At 41.7% G+C, this 21,001-nt stretch overlaps 1 protein-coding gene across 5 annotated transcripts in view; it reads left to right on the top strand.

Annotated features, from left to right (window-relative positions):
* VPS13C (vacuolar protein sorting 13 homolog C) overlaps positions 1 to 21,001 on the top strand; it is a 127,410-nt gene that overhangs the window by 26,347 nt on the left and 80,062 nt on the right. For all 5 annotated transcript variants that reach the window (XM_082197992.1, XM_082197991.1, XM_082197990.1 and 2 more), the window contains 15 exons: positions 6,991 to 7,048; positions 7,244 to 7,371; positions 8,807 to 8,913; positions 9,961 to 10,132; positions 12,416 to 12,478; positions 13,142 to 13,277; positions 13,630 to 13,724; positions 15,085 to 15,227; positions 16,563 to 16,755; positions 16,872 to 16,986; positions 17,157 to 17,293; positions 17,651 to 17,774; positions 19,151 to 19,268; positions 19,510 to 19,639; positions 19,845 to 19,923. In XM_082197992.1, the coding sequence (XP_082054118.1) occupies positions 6,991 to 7,048; positions 7,244 to 7,371; positions 8,807 to 8,913; positions 9,961 to 10,132; positions 12,416 to 12,478; positions 13,142 to 13,277; positions 13,630 to 13,724; positions 15,085 to 15,227; positions 16,563 to 16,755; positions 16,872 to 16,986; positions 17,157 to 17,293; positions 17,651 to 17,774; positions 19,151 to 19,268; positions 19,510 to 19,639; positions 19,845 to 19,923 (1,798 nt within the window). The remainder of the gene's footprint in view (positions 1 to 6,990; positions 7,049 to 7,243; positions 7,372 to 8,806; positions 8,914 to 9,960; positions 10,133 to 12,415; positions 12,479 to 13,141; positions 13,278 to 13,629; positions 13,725 to 15,084; positions 15,228 to 16,562; positions 16,756 to 16,871; positions 16,987 to 17,156; positions 17,294 to 17,650; positions 17,775 to 19,150; positions 19,269 to 19,509; positions 19,640 to 19,844; positions 19,924 to 21,001) is intronic.

The following is a 21,001-nucleotide window of genomic DNA, read 5'->3' as shown; positions in this document are numbered from 1 at the left end:
TCCTGCCTTTCTTCTGTCATGGAACTGAAGGTGATTTACTTGAAATTCCTAGGCAGACAGCTATCCAGGTATTGCCTAGATGCAGACCCCCTTAGCTTCAGCAAAGTGTCTACCTCATGTGTCTTTAGACCATATCCCACCCAAGTCTTGGGCATTTGTGGCTGTGTTGCTTTTCTGGAACTGTCAGGCATACATTTAGCCTTTCTACATGTTTCCCAGAAGAAGAAGAAAACATTTGATTTGCATTCTTTTTCTAGTTAGCATTAATTGATTGTTCCAGGTGTGCATTGCTTATGGTTGCCATCTTTGTGAGACTGCCATTGAAGTGGCATTCTTTGATCAAAGCACTAGACTGCTCTGGTGTTGTGTGTGCGCGCGCGCTTTGTATGCAGCTGTTTCCAGATTCAGTACCTGGATTCTCCAGTTTAGGGATCTAGAATCTAGATCTCCTCAAGCATGGTTAGGAAAGATTAATGCCTGAGATCTGAGAGAGCAGTAAGTTGGACCTATGGTGTATAAGTCCACATACTTACTTTTAATATGCTGAGTTGGGATGGATATGCAAACTGCTGGTCTGTAGAAGTTTCATTTTTGTCTAACACAATAGAAAGGAACTATTTCAATGAAGTGATTCTATCTATAATCTAGATAGGGAGCTTCCTCTTGGTCAGCACAAGACCCAACTGTAGCCTAGGGCATTGTGCCTAATAGCTTAAAATAATGTAGTCACTTACATTGGAAGAGGATTTAATTTTCCTGATAACAGATATGCTTTGTGGTATAGACTTAATAGCATGTATGAAGAAATGGCAAGTTTCTTCTTCAGCATGAGTAATGCAGTGGGACAATAGCTATCTGATAGATAATCAGTCCTAGCAAATAGAATTTGAGAAGAATAAAAATCAAGTCAACAGCACAAAATAATGATCATCAATACCTAGTAAGGAAAAGCAGAACTACTCATTTTGATTCTGTGACCAGGAACAGTTAGTGCATTCATAGTTTCCAGTAACCAAATGACATAAAGTCTGGCTCCAGATCCTTAGTACAGGTTGTAGAAACAATGCTGTCTAAATCTTTGGGACATAAATATTTGACAAATATATAAAGTAATCAGTTTGCAGAGATGGTGCATATGAACAACAATTGCATACGTACAGCTTCTGCTTCATTTTGAATGTTTTTGCCATATGGCTCTGGTCATGAGATCCTACTATCTAAACAGGAAGTTGGCGATTCAATGATAAGAACACTTTATCTAACAGTGAGCAGAAGCTGTTACAGTTTATAATTTAGATTCATGATTGTTTGCAATTCTTTAATTAAAAAATGTCTGTATATAAACTCTAGTGTGTCTCAGTAACAAGAGTATCAGTCTGTTTTGGAAACTGGTTTTTGAATCGCTAATATCCTCATTCCAAAGAGTGTTAACGACACAGTTATGAGACAAGAGCTAAATCACAACACAAATGGCATGATGGAAACAACCTCTTTCCTTTATTGCATTATTTTAGAATCATAGAATCATAGAATCATAGAGTTGGAAGAGACCACAAGGGCCATCGAGTCCAACCCCCTGCCAAGCAGGAAACACCATCAGAGCACTCCTGACATATGGTTGTCAAGCCTCCGCTTAAAGACCTCCAAAGTAGGAGACTCCACCACACTCCTTGGCAGCAAATTCCACTGTCGAACAGCTCTTACTGTCAGGAAGTTCTTCCTAATGGTTTAGGTGGAATCTTCTTTCTTGTAGTTTGGATCCATTGCTCCGTGTCCGCTTCTCCGGAGCAGCAGAAAACAACCTTTCTCCCTCCTCTATGTGACACCCTTTTATATATTTGAACATGGCTATCATATCACCCCTTAACCTCCTCTTCTCCAGGCTAAACATGCCCAGCTCCCTTAGCCGTTCCTCATAAGGCATCGTTTCCAGGCCTTTGACCATTTTGGTTGCCCTCCTCTGGACACGTTCCAGTTTGTCAGTGTCCTTCTTGAATTGTGGTGCCCAGAACTGGACACAGTACTCCAGGTGTGGTCTGACCAGAGCAGAATACAGTGGCACTATTACTTCCCTTGATCTAGATGCTATACTCCTATTGATGCAGCCCAGAATTGCATTGGCTTTTTTAGCTGCCGCGTCACACTGTTGGCTCATGTCAAGTTTGTGGTCAACCAAGACTCCTAGATCCTTTTCACATGTACTGCTCTCAAGCCAGGTGTCACCCATCTTGTATTTGTGCCTCTCATTTTTTTTGCCCAAGTGCAATACTTTACATTTCTCCCTGTTAAAATTCATCTTGTTTATTTTTGCCCAGTTCTCTAATCTGTCAAGGTCGTTTTGAAGTGTGATCCTGTCCTCTGGGGTGTTAGCCACCCCTCCCAGTTTGGTGTCATCTGCAAATTGGATCAGGATGCCCTTGAGTCCATCATCCAAGTCGTTGATAAAGATGTTGAATAAGACCGGGCCCAAGACAGAACCCTGTGGCACCCCACTAGTCACTCTTCTCCAGGATGAAGAGGAACCATTGATGAGCACCCTTTGGGTTCGGTCAGTCAGCCAGTTACAAATCCACTGAGTGGTAGCATAGTCAAGACCGCATTTTACCAGCTTCTTTACAAGAATATCATGGGGCACCTTGTCAAATGCCTTGCTGAAATCAAGGTAGGCTACATCCACTGCGTTCCCTTCATCTACCAGGCTTGTGATTCTGTCAAAAAACGAGATCAGGTTAGTCTGACATGACTTATTTTTCAGAAATCCATGCTGACTATTGGTGATCACAGCATTCCTTTCTAGGTGCTCACAGACTGTTTGCTTAATGATCTGCTCCAGAATCTTCCCTGCTATTGATGTCAGACTGACTGGGCAGTAATTATTTGGGTCCTCTCTTTTCCCCTTTTTGAAAATAGGGACAACATTTGCCCTCCTCCAGTCTGCCGGGACTTCGCCTGTTCTCCAGGAATTCTCAAAGATGACTGCCAGTGGTTCTGAGATCACATCTGCCAGTTCTTTTAATACTCTTGGATGCAGTTCATCTGGCCCTGGAGACTTGAATACATCTAAACTAGCCAAATATTCTTGTACTATCTCCTTAGTTATTCTCGGCTGTGTTTCCTTTGCTGAATCATTTGCTCCAAATTCTTCAGGTCGGGCATTGTTTTCTTTATCGGAGAAGACTGAGACAAAGAAGGCATTGAGTAGTTCAGCCCTTTCTGTGTCCCCTGTTTGCATTTCACCATCTTCTCCTCTGAGTGACCCCATTGTTTCTTTGTTCTTCCTTTTGCTACGAACATACCCATAAAAGCCTTTTTTGTTGCTTTTAACCTCTCTAGCAAGCCTGAGTTCATTCTGTGCTTTAGCTTTTCTGACTTTGTGTCTACACGTGCTGGCTATTTGTTTGAATTCCTCTTTGGTGGTTTCCCCCCTTTTCCATTTTTTGTACACATCCTTTTTTAATCTTAATTCAGTTAAAAGTTCTTTAGATAGCCACCCTGGCTTCTTTAGGCACCTTCCATGTTTCCATCTCATTGGTATTGCCTAACGTTGTGCTTTTAGTATCTCCCTCTTAACAAACTCCCAGCCATCATGAACTCCCTTTCCTTTTAGTATTGTTGTCCATGGGATCTCACCCAGCACTTCCCCAAGTTTTATGAAGTCGGCTTTCTTAAAGTCAAGAAATTGAGTCCTAGTATGCTTGGCTGCTCCTTTCCGCTGTATAGTAAACTTCAGAAGAGCATGATCACTCGCGCCTAATGATCCTTCCACTTCTACCCCACTAACCAGGTCATCAACATTGGTTAGGACCAGATCTAAAATGGCTGTTCCTCTTGTTGCTTCTCCCACTTTCTGGACAATGAAGTTGTCTGCAAGGCCAGTGAGGAATCTGTTTGACCTTATGCTCTTGGCTGAGTTTGACGTCCAACAAATATCCGGGTAATTGAAGTCCCCCATTACTACTATCTCCCTTCCTTTTGCATGCTTGGCCATCTGTTCCAGGAAGGCATCATCTATGTCCTCCGTTTGGCTTGGGGATCTATAGTAAACTCCCACAATGAGGTCTCTGTTGTTCTTCTCTCCCTTAATTTTGACCCAAATGCTCTCACTTTGGCTTTGAGGATCTAAATCTTGGATCTCTTCACAGGTATACACATCCCTGACATATAACGCCACTCCTCCTCCTTTCTTGACTGGTCTGTTTCTCTGAAATAGATTGTATCCCCCCATTATTACATTCCAATCGTGGGACTTATCCCACCAGGTTTCAGTGATGCCTATTATGTCATATTTAGTTTGCTGTACCAAGAGCTCAAGCTCATCTTGTTTATTTCCCATGCTTTGCGTATTAGTGTACAGACATTGAAGTCCATTAATCATTCCCCCGTGTCTCTTATTTAAGGATTTTTTCCTCCCACCACTAGGTCCGCGTGCTGTTTGCTCCATTTGGTCTATGACATTTGGATGATCATCTTCATTAATTGATAGACTCCTACCTTCAGGAGCACTGTCTCCCTCCCCCACATTAGTCAGTTTAAAGCCCTCCTGATGAGGTTTCTGAGATTTTTGGCAAAAACATTTCTCCCAACCGTTGTGAGGTGCAGCCCATCACTTGCCAGAAGTCCATCTTCAAGAAACTGCAGTCCGTGATCTAAGAATCCAAACCGTTCCTGTTTACACCATTTGCGAAGCCAGCTGTTCACTTCCACTATTTTCCCCTCTCTCCCTGGGCCACGTCGTTCAACTGGGAGGACAGATGAGATGACAATTTGTGCATTTAGTTGCTTCAATTTCCTGCCGAGAGCCTCGTAGTCTCTTTTGATCTTCTGGAGGCTATTGCTTGCAGTGTCATTGGTTCCCACATGAACCAAGAGGAAGGGGTATTTGTCAGTGGGTTTTATGATTCCTTGCAGTCGTTCAGTTACATCTTGGATCTTGGATTTTATTTATTCCTTTCTTTTATTGCATTATTTTATAAGTAACAGGGAAGTGAGAACATTCATAAATTTATGGCCACCTTTTCCTGGTTGAAATACTAATATGGCTTAAATTTTGTGTTTCTTTTTCACATCTGCAGAATTATTTCTTGATACTGCAGTAATCTACCAGCTTTGCAATATATTTTCTTATAGAGGAAGGAAAATAGGGAAAATCTCGTGTCATTTAGCTTGAGTTATCATACTTCAGTTCTTAATGTGCTTACTTGCGAGTTAAATCCTCATATTTATTTCTGTTGTGTTGTGTCAAATGAAACATTTGTTTTCCTCTGTTTCCCACACCTTGATTCCCATGCAACTTGTTTCCCACATCCTCCTCCAATGTTTTCCTTTGCGGTTGTCTGCTTTAGATGGTCAGCCTACATGTTTTACATACAGCCTTTCAAAGCAGTAGGTGAAAAATTTAGACCAAATAGGTATGGTTACATGCAAGTTCTGTTCATTGGGATTACTTTGAAAAACACAGGAATACTATTTTAGATAGTCTTCAGCACAAGAGATACAATCTATGAAAGTGTAATACTGTTTTGGAGAAAAAGCTGTGGAACAGTTTCTGTAAATATTTTTATTATATGCAAGCTATACGTATGAATTGGAACTCAGAAGTCGTGAGACAATTATGTCAGAATTGAGCTTCACTAAAGCGATCCCACCCCCCATGTCAGGGAAGAGTTAGAGTTAGAAGTTTCCAGTTTCTCAGAGGGAGAAAGCTTTCCCCAAGGGGGGAAGGAGAGCAGTGAAACTAACAGAAGAGAGCAACAAGAACAACAGGGAGGGACACGATGTTCCCAGGAAAGGCAAGGGTTCAGTTCTAGCTCAGATTCGGAGGAGGGGAGATCCAAGCCAGCTCTAGCGGGAAAGCGAAAGGAGTGGCGCCTTCGCCATTTTGAGAGTGGCTGATCACGGAGAAGCAGAGCTCAGAAGGTAGCTGAAATAAGTGACTCTGAGGAAGAATAGTTAAGAACCGTTTATAAGATTGTTTTGTTAATACACAATAAAAAGTTATAAAAGAACAAGAAGCATTTGTGTGGTGATCTGAAGAGGACAATGACCAATCCTGACACCCCAGTTCAGCATTCGAAACTAACCAGGCAGCAGGCGTGTTTTGCAACAAGGGGTGGTCCAGTTGTGAACAATTTCAGAAGTCTAGTTGCTGTCTCTGGTACCTGAGACTCCGGATTAAAATTGCTGCTGTCCTCCCTAAAAAGCTCTGGGAAACGGGTGTGTGTGTGCGTGCGCCGAAGGGAGCTTTGCACCATGCAGCGGATATGCTTAAGACAGCCCTGGTCATCAGCCTTCCTCCAGCGAGCACCAATGGGGCGCCAGGGCGAGTACAACATACAGACCCCCTTGGTCTGCTTGGGTCTCTTTGGCATTCCAAGGTAGGGGACTGAGGAGAAGGGACAGAAGTGGTGGGTGGCATGGTAGGCTTGTTGGATGTCTTGTGCAGAAAGGAGACTCATTTGGAACTGCACAGGGGAAGGCGACGCCTCCGAGTCCATGCAAGATGCCTTTGCGGAAAGGAACACTGCAGCAGCCTGGCTGAAAGTTACACCAAAGGTGGGGAAATAGTAGTGGGTGGGGGACCTTTCACTTCCTTGTGAGGGGCACACTGAAATAAAGAAGAATATTGTGTGCCCATCATGGGTTTGCAGTTATTTAGCTTAAGGCACATCCTTTCAGAAACTGAGCATCTGGTAGTCCTGGGAAGAGGGCAGGTGTTAGTTCTTGAAGGCTGTGGTGGTGGTGGTGGGGGAGACGTTAAACGAAAAGCCTGAGTGTATCGGCTCCGTAGCCTGTGGCAAGCTTGCAGCCCAAAAATAAATAAAAAGTGTTGCTGATTTTTAAAAAAATGCAATTAGACATTCTGTGTTGGCGACCACAACCCAAGTTCCAGGAGTCATGTGGTGAATAGCTTTTCCATCCCAGTTTCTAACTGTGCCCCAGTTTGAATATGCATGTTTCAGATGTTTAAAGGTTTATTTTTGTCATTTACAGGAGCAGTTGAAAAGGGGAGTCCCTTCACCTTGCCAAGAGCCTCCAAATGATCAGTATAGTAAGTATGAAGGACAGAATTTGGGTTTGTGGCTATACAATTCTTGCCTCTGCTGGTAGTGAGGGGCAGCAACTCTTTACTTCAGTAGTTACTTTTTACAGTATATTGTATAGTGCAACTCTGCTTTTAACTTCATAGTATTATGCTAATTCTGATTTAAGGACTTGTTTCTCTCCCCCCCCCCCCCCATTAAAGTATTTAAACCAGTATCAGCATCTGCAAAGCTGTATATTAACCCTCATGCAGAACTTGAACTACAAACTCCTAAGATTGTTGGGAGCATGGAAGTCCAGAGCATTTCAGTTGAACTGACCAAGCCACAGGTAAGATGGCTTGCAACTTTATGATCTTCTTTTAGTTTTGTGCCATTAACTTCAGTCACCTGTGTAGGGCTTGCTCTTAGTTACTTGCTCATGTTGTTACTTCGCAAACTGTACTGGAAGAATGTGTATGAGGACAAATACCTTATAAATACGTTATAAAACTACATGTTTAACTAGTGAAATGTGATAGAGCCTATTTTCTTGAGCATTTTTAGAGTAAGGAACATGTATTTCTCCCAGTTTGGTGAAAGACAAGGGTGGAAAACCTGTTTGGTCTGATGGGCCATATCATTTTCTCCCCACACCCTGCAGGCCAACTTTTACAGGTGGGTTGTTACATGTCAATCAGCATCATGACCGACATAACTGACAGTTGATCCGTGAAGCGTGTGTGTCTAGGTCCTGCTTCTTCAGCATTTTCCTATAGAGAATGTGTTGGTGAAGCAGCACTCAGCAGGTTAGAACTCTTTCCCCAATCTGCTGACACTGCCCAGTAACACCAGCTGTTTGATAGGTGGGTGTGGCATGACGTAAGTGACCTCACAGTCCAAATTTTACCCTGTGGTGAGACAGGATTGGCCCACAGGGCAGAGGTTCACATCCCTGGTGTAAGGAACGTATTTCTCTCACTAGAGGTTTGCTGTACAGTGGTACCTCGTGTTACATACGCTTCAGGTTACAGACTCCGTTAACCCAGAAATAGTACCTCGGGTTAAGAACTTTGCTTCAGGATGAGAACAGAAATCGCGCGGCGGCAGTGCGGCAGCAGCAGGAGGCCCCATTACCTAAACTGGTGCTTCAGGTTAAGAACAGTTTCAGGTTAAGAACGGACCTCTCAAACTAATTAAGTACGTAATGAGAGGTTCCACTGTATTGTGATCAGCATTAATTTGCCTTAATTTCTGAAGAAAGCTTCATGTTCTTAGTACAGTGGAACGTCATGTTATGTACCGTCCTCCTCACGAATGCTTCGGGTTACGAGCTCTGCTAACCTGGAAGTAGATGCTCCCGGTTGCGAACTCTGCCCCGGGATGCGAGCGGAAGTCACGCACCGGCAGCGCGGCAGCAGCAGGAGGCGCCATTAGCAAAATAACGGTTTCGGGTTACAAACAGACCTCTGGAGCGAATTAAGTTTGTGACTGGAGGTACCATTGTATATGGTTTGAATTGAGTCTGTTAAGAAAGATCTGTTGGCTAAAAATTAGGACTTCTGTATTCTGACACAACATACTTCTGTGCCAGGGACAACTACTGAGTGATGGCTATTCCTTTCTTTCTTTATAAGAAAAGGATACTTGTATGTCCAATACAGTTACTTAAACTAAATAGACCTTTGTCTTGTCTCTAGTATGGCAGTCTTTAGTCTCATAGCTGAATGCTTTAAATACTGTGATTTCCTGGTGGTAAGATACCATGTCTCCCTTCATTTGTTTAGTACCTTAGTATGATCGACCTTCTGGAGTCCATAGATTATATGGTTCGAAATTTCCCATACAGAAAGTACAGACCAGAGGTACCACTGCATAAGAATGCCAAACAGTGGTAAGTTGTAGACCTTTCTGTATTTGTTGTTCTTGCTTTTTAATCTTCTTACATGCTTATGGCAAGATAGCTAATTATTCTCATAACTCAGGACAGCTAACAGCATTCCTAAAGTGTTCTTCACATGGATGGTCAAACAGAACTCCTGTATGTGCTGTAAGTGTCCACCACCATGCATACACGGTGATCTGTGACAAAGTAGGATGTGTTCATAAGAAATATCAGGTCTCTATTGGTCTTTTCCCATTTTTTCTAAAGCAAGCTTAAAGAAACTGAAATCCTTCTCTACTGCTACTACCCCTTTTGTTATCTTGCCCTGTTTTTGAGGCTGTTGGTTGGCTTATATTATTGAAACAAATTGACACATAGGTAGCAACTGTTTTATAAGAATATTAAACAGTTTTGTGCTTAAGTTGGAAACTAGAGTGATTTCCCACCCTCTAGCCCCATGTTCTTCAATCTTGAGTCAATGGATGTTTTTGTACTGCAACTCTCATCATCCCTGACATGACTAAGCTGGTCAACTCTAAATGCTCCCCTACGCGGTATAGCCCATATCCTATACGTGTCAAATGTCAGTTGTAGTCTGTTCTTACAGGGGGAATTCTTATTTTTCCTGTGAGGAGTTGTGGCTTCTTCCCAGTTTGCAAAGCCCATGACTGGACTCTCAGCAGCCAACTCTCAAATATTTTGAGTATGTGCAATGGGTGTATCTTCTCAGATTTTTGGAAATTAAATGGGGAACAAAAAAGTTTATATTCCATGGCATCTTTGGAAATAATGCAACCTGAACTGGACTGTCATTTGTTTCACACACCACTCCAGGTTTCCCTCCAAGCTCTCTTTGCTTCAGTAGCCCACTTTAAAGAAAAGTATTTTACTTTCTGCGCCTGTGAAACCTCTGAAACTTGAGATCCCTTGCCCCATCTATTGCATTCTTCTGCCAGTCTCTGTTCTGTAGTATTATTCCAGGTTGCACCAATTTCTCATCTTGTCATTTGTATTGAAAATGTAATTGGGGTTGTGTGTGTGTGTTTTTTTTTGCAGGTGGAAATATGCAGGAAATAGCATCCTTGAAGTTCATATCAGACGATACAGCTGCATGTGGTCATGGAGTAACATAAGGCAACATCGGCAGATTCTGAAAAGTTACAAAAATGTTTATAAAAGCAAACTGACACAAACCAAAGTATCAGAAGAAACACAGAGACAGTTGCAGGTATTTGATGTGATTCTAGAGTGTGTGGTGTTGTAAATGCAATGCATTGCTATAAACTGGGAAAGGGGTGACACCTCCACAAATACAAAAACTTCTCAATTTCTTTCTACTCTGGCAATGTTTTAATCCATGTGTAATATTACCTTGTGAAATCATTTTGTAGCTATATTTTCTAATACTGACTTCAACAATAAAGGTAAAGGTAAAGGTACCCCTGCCCGAACGGGCCAGTCTTGACAGACTCTGGGGTTTGTGCGCCCATCTCACATCTATTGGCCGGGGGCCAGCGCTGTCCGAAGACACTTCCGGGTCACGTGGCCAGCGTGACAACGCTGCTCTGGCGAGCCAGAGCCGCACACGGAACGCCGTTTACCTTCCCGCTGGTAAAGTAAAGGTAAAGGTACCCCTGCCCGAACGGGCCAGTCTTGACAGACTCTGGGGTTTGTGCGCCCATCTCACATCTATTGGCCGGGGGCCAGCGCTGTCCGAAGACACTTCCGGGTCACGTGGCCAGCGTGACAAAGCTGCTCTGGCGAGCCAGAGCCGCACACGGAACGCCGTTTACCTTCCCGCTGGTAAGCGGTACCTATTTATCTACTTGCCCCCGGGGGTGCTTTCGAACTGCTAGGTGGGCAGGCGCTGGGACCGAGCAGCGGGAGCGCACCCCGCTGCGGGGATTCGAACCGCCGACCTTTCGATCGGCAAGCCCTAGGCGCTGAGGCTTTAGCCCACAGCGCCACCCGCGTCCCTTGCAATAATAATGCGTCCCTTCAACAATAAGAGCTGACTTATTTTGTTGGAATGAGACTGAGAGTTTACTTATGGTAGGTGCTAAGCAACATTGGATACTATTAGCAGGATATAAATACATAGCATGTTATTATGTTATGGTGGCAATATGATGTCACACCTTGACCAGCGTGATCAGCAGAGTATGCACAGCTTTAGCAGAGTAGTAGTCCAGCAGAGCTTCAGTGTCTTCTTGCCCTCCAGTTGTCAGCCTTTCCAGAGTTGATGGTTAAAAATCTCCTTGTCCACACACAGTTCAGTGTAAAGTTTTTATTGTCTTAAAACACAAAACACGTCCAACACACTAACTACATAAATGTAAGAGATGCTAATGCATGATGAAGTGTTCTACTAAGTACAGCTCTCTGGTCTTAGAGGTAGAGATCCAAATATCCAGAGAGATTCAGCTTAGTTCTATCCACAGTTCTACTAGTAATAGTAATGGTATTGCAAGAGGAATAATAAGTTTGGACCTAAAACACTGCTGACTGCAGCACTGACTTTATACCTATCAATGCATGTACACACATTTCTTAGAGGAAGGGAGGATGGATGTTCCCCCATCCAGTGGCCCCCAACCTTAAACTGTTTTTAACAACGCACTGCAGCTGGTATGCCAACCCTGAACAGAATTCAGACATGGGGAAAGGGCAGCTTAAGATGCAGACCAAGCAGTTAGTTCAATTTCACCCTTATTCCCAAATTACACCAATGTAGCAGAAGAGGCTAAGGCTGTATGCCAGTGGAGGGGATTTTTTTTCTGCTTGGCAGAAAATGGGCCAAATTTGACAAGCGGGTGGGGTTGCCCACTTGTCAATCATCTGACATCATTATTACACACAGGGCCCAGTTGCTGGGACTTCAGAATGCTGTTTTTTGAACCTCCAAAAAACAAAAAGTTCAAGGAGCAGCATGGGACTGTTTTCAAAAGAGAGACCACTTCCCCATTCTAGAGCAAGACATGCCATCACCATCCATCAACTAATAGGGTTGTGCACCTTTCTTCAGCAAAGGAACAATTGGGAGCTCACTTTAAGCTCCTGATTGTTCATTTGAAGCCACAGTGGTACCTGCACCACACCTGATGTCCCACGATGTCAGGTGTGTGGCGTGTGGTGTGTGGCCATGGTTTGGGAGAAATGGCCTCACGGGCCAAATTATGACCCTTGGTGGGCTATGTTTTGCCCATGGGCTGAAGGTTCCCTGTCCCTGCTCTTCTTCATACTGTTGAGTGCTTAGACATAACTAATGAGTATGAGTACCATGCACAGCTTTGTGAAATGACTGTAAAGCAAGTTTGCTGTGAAGCAAAAAATAAAATAAAAATAAAAGTGGCTTAATTGAATTAATTAAATTCAGGTAGCATCCTTTGAAGGCATTGGATGGCACATGACTGGTCCTAATACCCACTGATTGATGAGATTTGCTGAAATAACTGCTAACTGCCCTGTTAAAATGTTACATTAAAGTTGCTTTTATGCATTTGTTCCACAGGATTTTGAAAAAGCTCTAGATGTGTTCAATATTGTTTTAGCAAGACAGCAAGCACAAACTGAGGTAAGCTCTACTTTTTCTTTTTTCATTGCTTCTAAAAGTTAAGAAATGACTACAAAGAATGTAGGCAGCTCTCCACTTGTGTCCGATCTGTCTGCCTGTCAGTTGTTTGGCGGGGAGGCAGAGCAGCCTCAAGAAAGGCCTGCTGCACCTCTGGCTCATGAGGAGACCCTCTCTGGGTTCTGGGGAGGGTGCCCTTGCAAGCTGGGAAGACTCTCCAGGGTGCTCCCCACTTACCCAATTTTTATCTTTACCAGATATATTTTTAAAAATAAACCTGTTCCATTATGCTTTCTGGCTAAAGTGGTGTAACACTTTAGGGAACATCTAGGGAAAGGCTGAAATTGGCTCCCATCAACACAACTAGGATTCTGTAGCAAGATGTTCACCTTTGTTCTTCTTGCAGACTCCTATTGCATAGTGCCTATTTATGAGTAGTAAAACATCTCCATTCTATTCTATGTCAAAAATTGTCTTCTGGAAGCGAGAGGAAGGCCACTTAAACATGCAATGCTTAAAAAATAAAAACTAGTCTGCCATTCAACACTCATTTTACTGTTTTTCCTTAGGAGTGATCTCTTGTGCATCCTTTGCTTATTGGCGGTTGCAGTGCCACAGTGTATCTAATTTTTCTTTCATGCATTTTTTTAACTTTCCGATTTATAGGTTATAAGGTCAGGACAAAGGCTGTTGAGAAAGAAATCAACTGATGGAGAGAAGAAAGGTGGTGGATGGTTTAGTGGATTGTGGGGGAAGAAGGAATCTAAGAAAAAAGATGAAGAAGAACTTTCAGTTCCTGAAAGTAGGTTTGCATCTACAAGTAACTGGGACACTAGATACTTAGCTTACGTGGATTGCCTGGATTGCACAAATTTTCATATTACTGGCTATAGTGGCTCTTATATTTTCCTTAAATTTGTGGCATCATTTCAGTGATAAAATAATATCAGAGTTCATCAGTAAAAATGGAACAAGAGACACCCACACTTCATGTCTATTTGTAAAGCAATTCAGGGTTTCTATTCAACAAAATCTCACTAGAAGTTTTAGTGGAATCTTTTCTTCAAATACTGCAAGTGATGTGAAAATATTGTAAAAATAAGCAAGCACTTGAAATGAGTAGCTAATGACAATATCTCAAACCTTTTGTTCAGCTATTGATGATCTCATGACACAAGAAGAGAAGGCGAAGCTTTTCACTGCCATCGGCTATAGTGACAGTTCTCACAATCTATCTTTACCCAAGAAGGTATTTGTACCTTTTAATAAATGTAGGAATATCATGTGTGTGTATGGCAGTTGTTTTTATCCAAATTATTATTTTCTTCTAAGGGCTTTTTTATTTTTTACATTGGATGAAAATGGATCCAAGAGAAATTGTTGGGTCAAATTAGTCATATTGATTTGTTTGCTGTTGATGGGTTATTGTTGTTTCATTGGGCTGTGTATAAAGGAGAGTCATACTGGTGTGAAGGGGTCCTCTTCTATTTGTCCCCATGTCAGTCCCCCCACCTCTTCTTCCCCAACCTTATACTGTATACAATACTAATATCTCACATCAAATGTAATTGATCTGTAGAAAAGACTCTGAAACCTGAAAAAGAGACAAATTACTTTTGTAAATCAAGAAAATCTTTAATAACAATTATTTTTAAAAAATGAATGCAAGAGAGGCTGAGCACTCCTAAGGTTAATAGATAAATTTATTGAACCATCATTCACTTTTAAAGTAGTTTGAAGCCTGGGTGCTTTGTCACTGGCAAATGGTGCAGGGCCACTGAATGGAAAGTAGGCTAATAGAGTTGAGAGGGACCTTGGGAACTATCTAGTCCACCCCCTTTCTCAGTGAAACTGTAGCATCCTAGACGGATGGCCTTTCGTTTGGCCTTTGTTTAAATACCTCCAGTGAAGGAGAGATCATTACTGCCTGAAGTATTCTGTTATACTGTCAAAGAGTGCGTACTCTCAGCAAGTTTTTCCTAATGCTTTACTCAAACCTGCTTCCCTGCAATCGGTTTTAGTCCTTGCCTCTTGGAGCAACGTGTTCTACCTAACTGCTCTGAAGGCATTTCAAGACCACAATCATGTCTTCTCTTTTCTATGCTAAGTATACCTACCTCCTTCAGCCTGTTTTCATAAGACTTTCCAGACGCCTCACCATTCTGGTCACAATCCATACATAGTTAGGCAAAGGCTAGAGGCCTAGGCTTAAACTAAATGTTCTGGGAGAATAATGTAATGGATATTGGTTTCTAAAATGGAGTATTCACCAATGATAATTTGTTAGTCCTATGCTGATATTTTCAGACATGTGCTTGGTGAAAGACTGGAGTCTTCCGACCTTGCAATTTGGTTCATCCCTGACCTAAACTACACATGCATTAGAAGAGTTAGCGCAGTTTGCCATCAATAAAGTCTTGCTGCATCTTGGAACTTAGCCATTGGAGAAAACTTTGGAGTAATTAATATTTTTCAATAATCCTTTAAATACTAGTTTTGCCTTACCATTATACTTTGCTGTATATATGTTTATTTAGTAGACATTGATGAGTACAGTGGGCAATGAAATGTATGGCTAACTTTCTTTACTGCTTATATCTTCTGTTTAGTATGTTGCCCATGTGGTATCCCTGAAACTCTTAAGCACTTCCTTTACAATTAAAGAAGACAGAAATGTGCCAGACACTCTTAAAATCCAGATAATTGATTTAAGCACTAAAATATCACAGAGACCAGGAGCACAAGCCCTTAAGTAAGTTTCTGTTGTGGTAGTGGTACGTGGTTGATGGCACATAGTAAAAACTAATCCAGTTCTTTGGTTGTAAATTGTTTTAACTGATTTTAGTATTGCATTTTTACATTGCTGTAACCCGACCTTGAACCTTGTGGTGAAGGGTGATTAGCAATTAAATTAAATTAAATTAAATTATCTGTTTCATGTTTCTTTTTTTTAAACTAGTGATTTTTTTTTGGACAGTTCTTATTAGAGACATGAAACTTTTCAAGTCTAGTAAAGGTAAAGGTAAAGGTACCCCTGCCCGAACGGGCCAGTCTTGACAGACTCTGGGGTTTGTGCGCCCATCTCACATCTATAGGCCGGGGGCCAGCGCTGTCCGGAGACACTTCCGGGTCACGTGGCCAGCGTGACAAAGCTGCATCTGGCGAGCCAGCGCAGCACACGGAACGCCGTTTACCTTCCCGCTGGTAAGCGGTACCTATTTATCTACTTGCCCCCGGGGGTGCTTTCGAACTGCTAGGTTGGCAGGCGCTGGGACCGAGCAGTCTAGTATCTGCCATTAAATGAGTGGTGTGAGGGGTGCTGAAACCCATCTATAACTTGTTAGGATATATCGGGATGACACTATGATGAAACCTAAAAATGGATTCTGTCTCAGATTATATCTATTCTTTTCAAAGCAGAGACAGATATATGTGCCATAAATTTTGATTCACAGTTAAGTGCATAGGCTTGCTATCCCTCCTGCTTCAGGTGGGCTGTGCATTTTTTCTTTACTTTTTAAAAGGGTTAGATATGTATATCATAGAATCATAGAATCATAGAATCATAGAGTTGGAAGAGACCACAAGGGCCATCGAGTCCAACCCCCTGCCAAGCAGGAAACAATATGCTCCTCGTTATGTGTATTCTCCTCATTCTATTTTAAAAAACCAAAAGGAAACAGGACAACCTCTTAAGTTATTTGGGGCAGAGGTGTGCAGGCTCATTGACATCACAAATTTCAGCCAATTAGTGCAGTGCACAGCTGGCTGTAACTGTTAAGCAAAATTAGCTTCTTTTGAGCTCAGCCGAGAAGAGCAATTCTATGTCTAAATAAGGCATGGTGGACTAACTGAAAGCGAATCGTTCATATTCTGTTCATCTATACATACCGTTACCTTATTCCTTAAACTGATGCTACTTACAGACACACACATTCAGAAAAGTGGTGCTCTGCCAAATTCTTTTCCGATTTTGTTCTGCCTTACACCTGATTTGGTTATGGCCAAGTCTAGCCCCTGTAATATTGATTAATATTTAACTGCATGTATAAGTTCTGCATTCAGATTGTCAACTTTTAACTTGCAGGGTAGAAGCAAAGCTTGAACACTGGTACGTAACTGGTCTGAGACAGCAGAACATTGTTCCTTCACTCGTGGCTTCCATTGGGGACACACGATCATCTCTGCTTAAAATAGAATTTGAGAATAATCCAGAAGACAGTACTGCAGATCAGAGATTCTTTGTTGAATCACAGCCTGTGGAAATTATATATGATGCAGTGAGTATTGTTCAGTAATGATTAACAGTGTTTCTTTCTCTTGAAGTCCTGTATTTTTTATTCATGGATTTGCAATTCCATGACGAAAACTGCATAAACAAAATTTTCTTTTGCAGAAAACAATAAACGCAATGGTGGAATTCTTCCAGACAAGCAAGGGCATGGACCTTGAACGCTTAACAACGGCCACTCTTTCCAAGCTAGAAGAAATTAAAGAGAGGACTGCCACAGGTATCTTTCCAGAAACATGTGTTCGCTTGATTACATAGAGGGATTACAGAAGACTGACCAAATGACCTTTTGAATGCTGTTTAACATCTATTTGTTTTAAAGCCTGCACCATTTTCTACACTGCACACTCAAGATTTTTAAAAATATCCTCATTTTGTTTTGTGTTTTAGGGCTTGCACATATTATTGAAACTCGCAAAGTCCTTGACTTGAGGATTAATCTGAAACCTTCTTATCTTCTGATACCACAGACAGGTTTCCACCATGAAAAATCCAACCTTCTTATTCTGGACTTTGGTACTTTTCAGGTATATAATCCTTAGGTTTCTAAAGATCAAAGCTTAAAAGGTCTCTTCATTTAAATTTTTTAGAAATGGAGGAGTGGGTGTTGTTAGTGAATGACCTATGTGATCTGAGTCTTGGGGTTTGTGCTGTGTGCCCCTTCCTTTAGAGTTCTATCATTTTTGGTGAACTCTGATAATTTACTAACCCTGAAGACTATTTCACTGGTCATTTGTAGTATTTTAAGTTAGTGAACCTATATATTTTTTAAAATCATTCCGTAAATCAGTCTGCTGATTAATCTTGCTGCTATAAAAGATGAATCTGTGAAAATGAGGTGTCTAATATGTTCTAAACAATAATGAAAAGTGATTATTCAATAGTTGAACAGCATCAATCAAGGCAACCACCATACCTCAAGTACATCACTGGAAGAGATCATGGATAAAGCATATGACAAGTTTGATGTAGAAATCAAGAATGTGCAACTGCTGTTTGGCTTATCAGGTATTCAGTCTGTAAGGAAATAAAAGTTAATGTAAACAGAGTCTTGATTACTGGCTGGTGTTTGGAGCTGAAAGCGATGCTTTGAGAATCAAATCCCAAGACAAAATAATTTGTATACTGGTGTTAGGAGGAAGAGGTGGCAACTGGTGCCTGTTTCTGCAGAACCTTGCAACTGGCCTGGCCAGAAGTAAACACGGCTGGGCTGGATGTATTGCAGTGGTAGCTTTGCAGCCTCCATTGTGGCTGTATAAAGTGTGTCTGACAGAGCAGGTGAACAGAGATTGGCAGAGAAGCAGGAACCACAGAGCCTCATTCACAGGCAAGGGAACAACCTGTGCTTTGAGGTACCTGGGTATAAATATGCAGTGGCAAGCCAGAAGGGGAAAGAAAACATTCAGGGAGATCTGGGAAGTAGGTGTGTGTGAGGAAGCCTGTAGAATGGGGAAGAAAGCAGGTGCTTGGAAGTCATTAGCTACCATACTTGAAACTCCAGGGATGAATAGAGCAACCAAACATGCTTAGGAGTAAAGGACTTGTCATATCCTTTCTGAAGTAAGAAGTAGGTGTGGGGCTCTGGGGATTTTAAACTCTGTAAAGCACAGTTCTGTCCCAATCCCACCATGGGGGATATCTGATAATTTGTATTGTGGTATCCATTTTCTGCCTGTTGCTCTGTACCTCCAGATCCCATTTCGTACTGTGTTGATTTAGTGCTGAGACATTTCAGTTCAGTCAGAATTTGCACAGAAGTCCAAGACTGGGTGAGAGTAACCTGTCCCCATCCCTGTTGTTGGGCATAAGGGAGTCTAGGTGGGAAGGTAGAAGTGCCATGTTAAATAGAGATTTTATTTAAAAAGTGTGTGTGTGTGTATAATGCATGCATAAATAAGAATAGAATAGGTTAAAGCATCACTAAAATAACAATACATTTTAAAGTTCTGAGAAAATAAGCATCTTCACCTGATGCTGAATGATAGTAATCTTGACGTCAGCAGAATGTCATTAGCTTCAGTTATGCATCCCAGATTTAACTTGAGTTTGGTGCTTCTTAATAGCAACTGTGATGTTACAGTTTTAGAGAAGTAGCCATGTTAGTCAGTTGCAGTAGAAACAAAGTATTGTAGCCCCTTAAAGATTAGCAAATACTCTTTAAGGAGGTAACAAGATGGTTATGGTAGAATTGTTGAACTTTTCATAGATAGTGCATCTAGTGTATTGGGTTTTCTGCAGTTGATCAGTTGCTCAAGACTAGTGCTTCTTTCTACCATGGTTATTTCTGGATTTACATATTTAAGAACATAACTTTCGAATTAGAACTGTATATTTTCTCTCATGATACAGTTACTAAGACATGCAAATTATTAATTGTTCTTCAGGAGAAGATTGGAAAAAGGCTCGATTTGAACATCCCTCACCTCTGCACATATTGCATCCCATGGACATACACATACAGCTTGCCAAATCAATGGTGGAGAAGGATGCCAGAATGGCTAAGTAATGTATCACAATTTAATTGGTTGTAATTATGGATTTCATGTGTTTCTTGTAAAAATGAACTGTAGTAAGCAATTCTGAAATTCACTTGTTTGGTGTTTCAGTACTTTCTTTTTCCTCTGTAGATTTCACTTTTGTATCAGTTGGTTAATAAAATTGATTGTTGGTAGTCTAGTTTTGTTACATGCCTTGTATGTAACATCAAACACTTTTAATGCCGTCCTTTTAAAAATATCCTTAGGTTCAAAGTATCAGGAGAGCTTCCCCTGCTTCACTTGAGGATTTCTGATCAGAAGATCAAACGTGTCTTTGAACTCATTGATAGCATTACGCTCCCACAGAAGCCAGCTGTTTCAGCTTCGAGTGCAAAAGTAAATACACAATATTCATCATATGGGGAGAGATCAAAAACACATGCTACAGATTGAAAATGTGATTGATATGAAGACAAGTAAAAACTTATTCAGAATAGAGAGAGGTGCAATGTTGTGTTTTCTAAAATGAGAGCATTTTAGAAAAATGCAAACAATGAAATTAGAACCACAGCTCATTCTCTGTATCTTGCAATCTTCTTAGGTATCCACCATTCCTGCTATTGCTGATAGACAAAAAGATTTTCTTGGCACGTCCCTATTGCTGGAAGGAGTAGGATCAGGTAAAAAATGAAATATGATGCTGATTGTAGCTGACTAGATCACCAACATGTAGTGATCTTATTGCCTCTTAATTTGGCTCTCTCATGCTGTTACTGACGGGGTGATTCATGATGATTTAAATCATGATGAGATGCTAACAGTTTAACAGGTTAAGTGATAATGGCAGTTTTTCCATGAATGCCATAACTTGTGGAGTCAGGTTTACAATACGTAAATGAAAGATACATTTATCTTCCGGTAGAGCGCGGACCCGAGGCAGGCGAGGGTTTTTTCGGGAGAGAAAGCCCTAGCTATTTTTGGCCGAAAAAAGGGGGTTTGAGGGCGGAAAACCCCCCGTTGACCTTCCGGAGGGGGTCTGGAGGTCCAAGTTCCCGGCGGAGCCAAAAGCTGATCGTTCGGTCGCCAGGTAGCCCTAGGTGAAGAGTGTGACGGAACGCGCAGCGGGCAATCGGGCAGCCATTGCAGCGGCCAAATAGCGAAGCCCCGAGCCTGCAGGGAATAGCGCTCTGCTCTCAACACAAAGAAATTCGGATTCCAACAATAAGTTTGTAAGACCTGAGGTTTTAAAACAGCAAGGAAGTCTCCGAAAACAAAGAGAAGAATCCGAGCTCAGCGGTTGTCTGGCATCACAAAAGAAAGACGCAGCGTTACCAGCAGAGCTGAAAGCGAAAGTAAGTTGCCGCTAGCGGTTACAGTTGCCGCCTCCCCTGTAACTTTTGACATTAAGTTTCCTTCTAAAGGAATGAGAAGGGGAGTAGCGAAACTTTGGGACAGAACAGAAATCTCAGTGAACACTGAGTTACTGTAAATTGAATATAGAGGGACCACCTGTTGCTGTATCTGCAATTAACTATTTCACAAGGAGGAAGCTCCGGCGCCATATTAACCCGGGGCTAAGAAGAATCTCCGACTCTGACGCTAGACTAAGAGACTTAAAAGACAGTGTGGCTGAGAAGATAAGAGTACCTAGATGTTTCTTTTGGCCGTCTTTTGAGGGTTCACTTCTCCCCTTTGAATAAGACTATCAAAATTAAGGGGCAGAGCTGGAAGAATAGGGGAAATAACCATTTAAAACTT

The sequence above is a fragment of the Podarcis vaucheri genome (genome assembly GCF_965113315.1).
Source record: "Podarcis vaucheri genome assembly, chromosome: 14".
NCBI lineage: Eukaryota > Metazoa > Chordata > Lepidosauria > Squamata > Lacertidae > Podarcis > Podarcis vaucheri.
The sequence above is the reverse complement of the archived record's forward strand: the minus strand, read 5'-3'. Positions and strand labels throughout refer to the sequence as shown.